Below are 2,500 nucleotides of genomic sequence, written 5' to 3'. Positions count from 1 at the left end.
GTAGTAGTAGGTGAGGGTGAAAGGAGAATGAGTGGAGGGGTTGGGGGGTTATGTAAGTGCGCTGTGCTACTGGCGTTGTTGTTGTTGTTGTTGTTGTTGCTGCTGCTGCTACTGTTGCTACTGTTGCTACCGGTATTTCTCTCTCTCTCTCTCTCTCTCTCTCTCTCTCTCTCTCTCTCTCTCTCTCTCTCTCTCTCTTTCTCTCTCTCGTTTGACTGGCACCCAGCAGCTAGAAACTAACTCGTTACTTTCTCGAAACGCTTCGTATAAGTTTAAGACGGCACGGCACGGTCACGGAAATTCACTAAGAAGAAAATTATATACGGGAAAAGTCTGCCCTTGCTACTACTACTGCCACTACCATTAAGATTACTACTATTACTACTATTACTACTATTAATAATAATAATAATAATAACAATAATAATAATAATAATATTTCATGAATTTAGAATTCCTATTTCTTTCTTTTTTCTTTTTTTTTGTTTTTCTTTTTGTATTAACGTTTCATTCTTTTTCTTTTCTTTGTTTCTTTTTACATTTTTTCACTGTTTTTTTTTTTTTCTTTTCCACAATCTCTTTTAAAGATTTTTTTCTTTTTCTTTTTTCTTTTCTTTTTTTTTGTTTTTTCTTTTCTTTCTTTTTTTCTCTCTTTGAACAATTTGTCTTTTATTAAGCGTACGAGTTAGGCCAATTTGTTTGAGGAATGGAAAAGATCACAATTTTTTTTCCTTTTTCTATATCTTTTTTTTTTCTTATAATACTGTATCTTTATTTGCAAAATGATGTAAATAATAATAATAATAATAATAATAATAATAATAATAATAATAATAATAATAATAATAATAATAATTATAATAATAATCATTATTATTTTGTATTAATATTTATTGTTACAAATTTTTATGACGGATCTAATTGACATCTTTTTTCTTCCCCCCTTATCTATCTGTTACAGGTAGGTCAAGTGCAAAATAAAATAGAATACTGTGTACTGAACGAAAGTAAGGCGCGTTTGTGGAATTTGGAAAGTATGATGATGGCAAATCTTTCCCCCGTTATGCTGCCGCCTATAGCCGACTACGGGATGCTGACGCCTACACTCGGAATAAAGGTGAGTTTTTAAATTCTACGAACAAGGCAGACAGCAAGGAAAGGAAACAACAAACATCGAAGGAGAGAGGGAAAGAAAAAAAAGAAAAAAAAAGAAAAAAAAAAAAGAAAGGAAAAAAAATTTTTTTTAAGCACAGTTAAAACAGAGGGAGAGATAGTGAAAGAGTGAGAGAGAGAGAGAGAGAGAGAGAGAGAGAGAGAGAGAGAGAGAGAGAGAGAGAGTGAGTGGAAGGATTGGGAAGAAAAAGGAGAGGGGATCATGGTTGGAACCGATAATGTTCTCTCTCTCTCTCTCACTCTCTCATTCCAGCGCCATTTTATGCGCCCTTCGAGTCTCGCGAGTTGTGTGCGTCCCTGCAGGCTGCGAGATATTAATTAAAATTCCTCTCGACATACTTCCGTGGTAGGGTGGAAAACATAGCCGGAAGGTGGAAGTGCAAGAGAGATGCATAGGCATGTAGAAAACTATAGAGGGAGAGAGAGAGAGGGAGAGAGAGAGAGAGAGGGAGAGAGAGAGAGAGAGAGAGTAAGAGGAGAATAGGTGGATAGGAGGGTGATGGGAGAGATAGGAGGCCAACACACATATTTAATTCACTCGATGCTGATATAGCAAGCATGCAAGCAAGCAAGCAAGCAAGCAAACAAGCTAGCCCGACAAACGAGCCTAGCAATCGGTTTTTCGTGGTTGTGTTCCGGAATTTAATCGCTTGTTTATCGAATATATGGACAGGCCAAGAACTTTCCTGGGATTTTTGTTTTACGAGTTTGGCAAGAACATTTTATTCTATTTATTTATATATTTTTATATATATATATATATATCTATATATATCTATATATATATATATGTGTGTGTTCTTTTTATTACATATTTCTCTCTCTCTCTCTTTTTCTCTTTCTCTCTCACTCTCTCTTTCTATCTCTGTGTTTTTCTATCTATTTATCTTCTTTCCTTTTCTATCTAACTATCGTAAGTATATAGGTACTTAAGTTATCGTGACCATAAGCCGATATATCAGACGAGTATTTGTTATGTATTATTCAAAAGCGAGAAGTAGTGGAAGATAGAGAGGTGGCGGAGGTGTAGGATGAAGGGTGGGAGAGGGATGGGCGGGAGGGTGGGAGGGAGCATGAAGTATCACGAAAAAGTTAGAAAATATCGGTTTTTCGTCAATTACCTCTGCACAGTGGCATCCGACGTGTGCAAACTTTCGATGGTGAAAGAGAAATACAGGTATAGATAGAAGGGTGAAAGAGGGAGAAGAGATAGAGTGAGAGAGGGAGAGAGAGAGAGAGAGTGAGAGTGAGAGATCAGGTTTTATATATATATATATATATATTTTTTTTTTTCTTTCTCTCTTTCCTACATCTTTCTCTTTCTTTC

The 2,500-nt window shown here is 35.8% G+C and overlaps 1 protein-coding gene across 9 annotated transcripts in view; it reads left to right on the top strand.

Moving 5' to 3' along the window:
• Positions 1 to 2,500, top strand: part of LOC124953721 — a 208,366-nt gene that overhangs the window by 173,160 nt on the left and 32,706 nt on the right. For 6 of the 9 annotated variants that reach the window (XR_007102313.1, XR_007102311.1, XR_007102312.1 and 3 more), the window contains exon 2: positions 962 to 1,117. The exons of the other annotated variants lie outside the window; for them this stretch is intronic. Coding sequence is in view for 2 of the 6 variants with exons in the window: in XM_047505535.1 (XP_047361491.1) it covers positions 1,037 to 1,117 (81 nt within the window). In the remaining 4 variants the exon portion in view is untranslated. The remainder of the gene's footprint in view (positions 1 to 961; positions 1,118 to 2,500) is intronic. 9 annotated transcript variants of the gene reach the window in all.

Source organism: Vespa velutina, chromosome 13, assembly GCF_912470025.1.
Source record: "Vespa velutina chromosome 13, iVesVel2.1, whole genome shotgun sequence".
In the NCBI taxonomy this organism is placed as follows: domain Eukaryota; kingdom Metazoa; phylum Arthropoda; class Insecta; order Hymenoptera; family Vespidae; genus Vespa; species Vespa velutina.
Note: the sequence above shows the minus strand (reverse complement) of the source record. Positions and strands in the feature narration are given on the sequence as shown.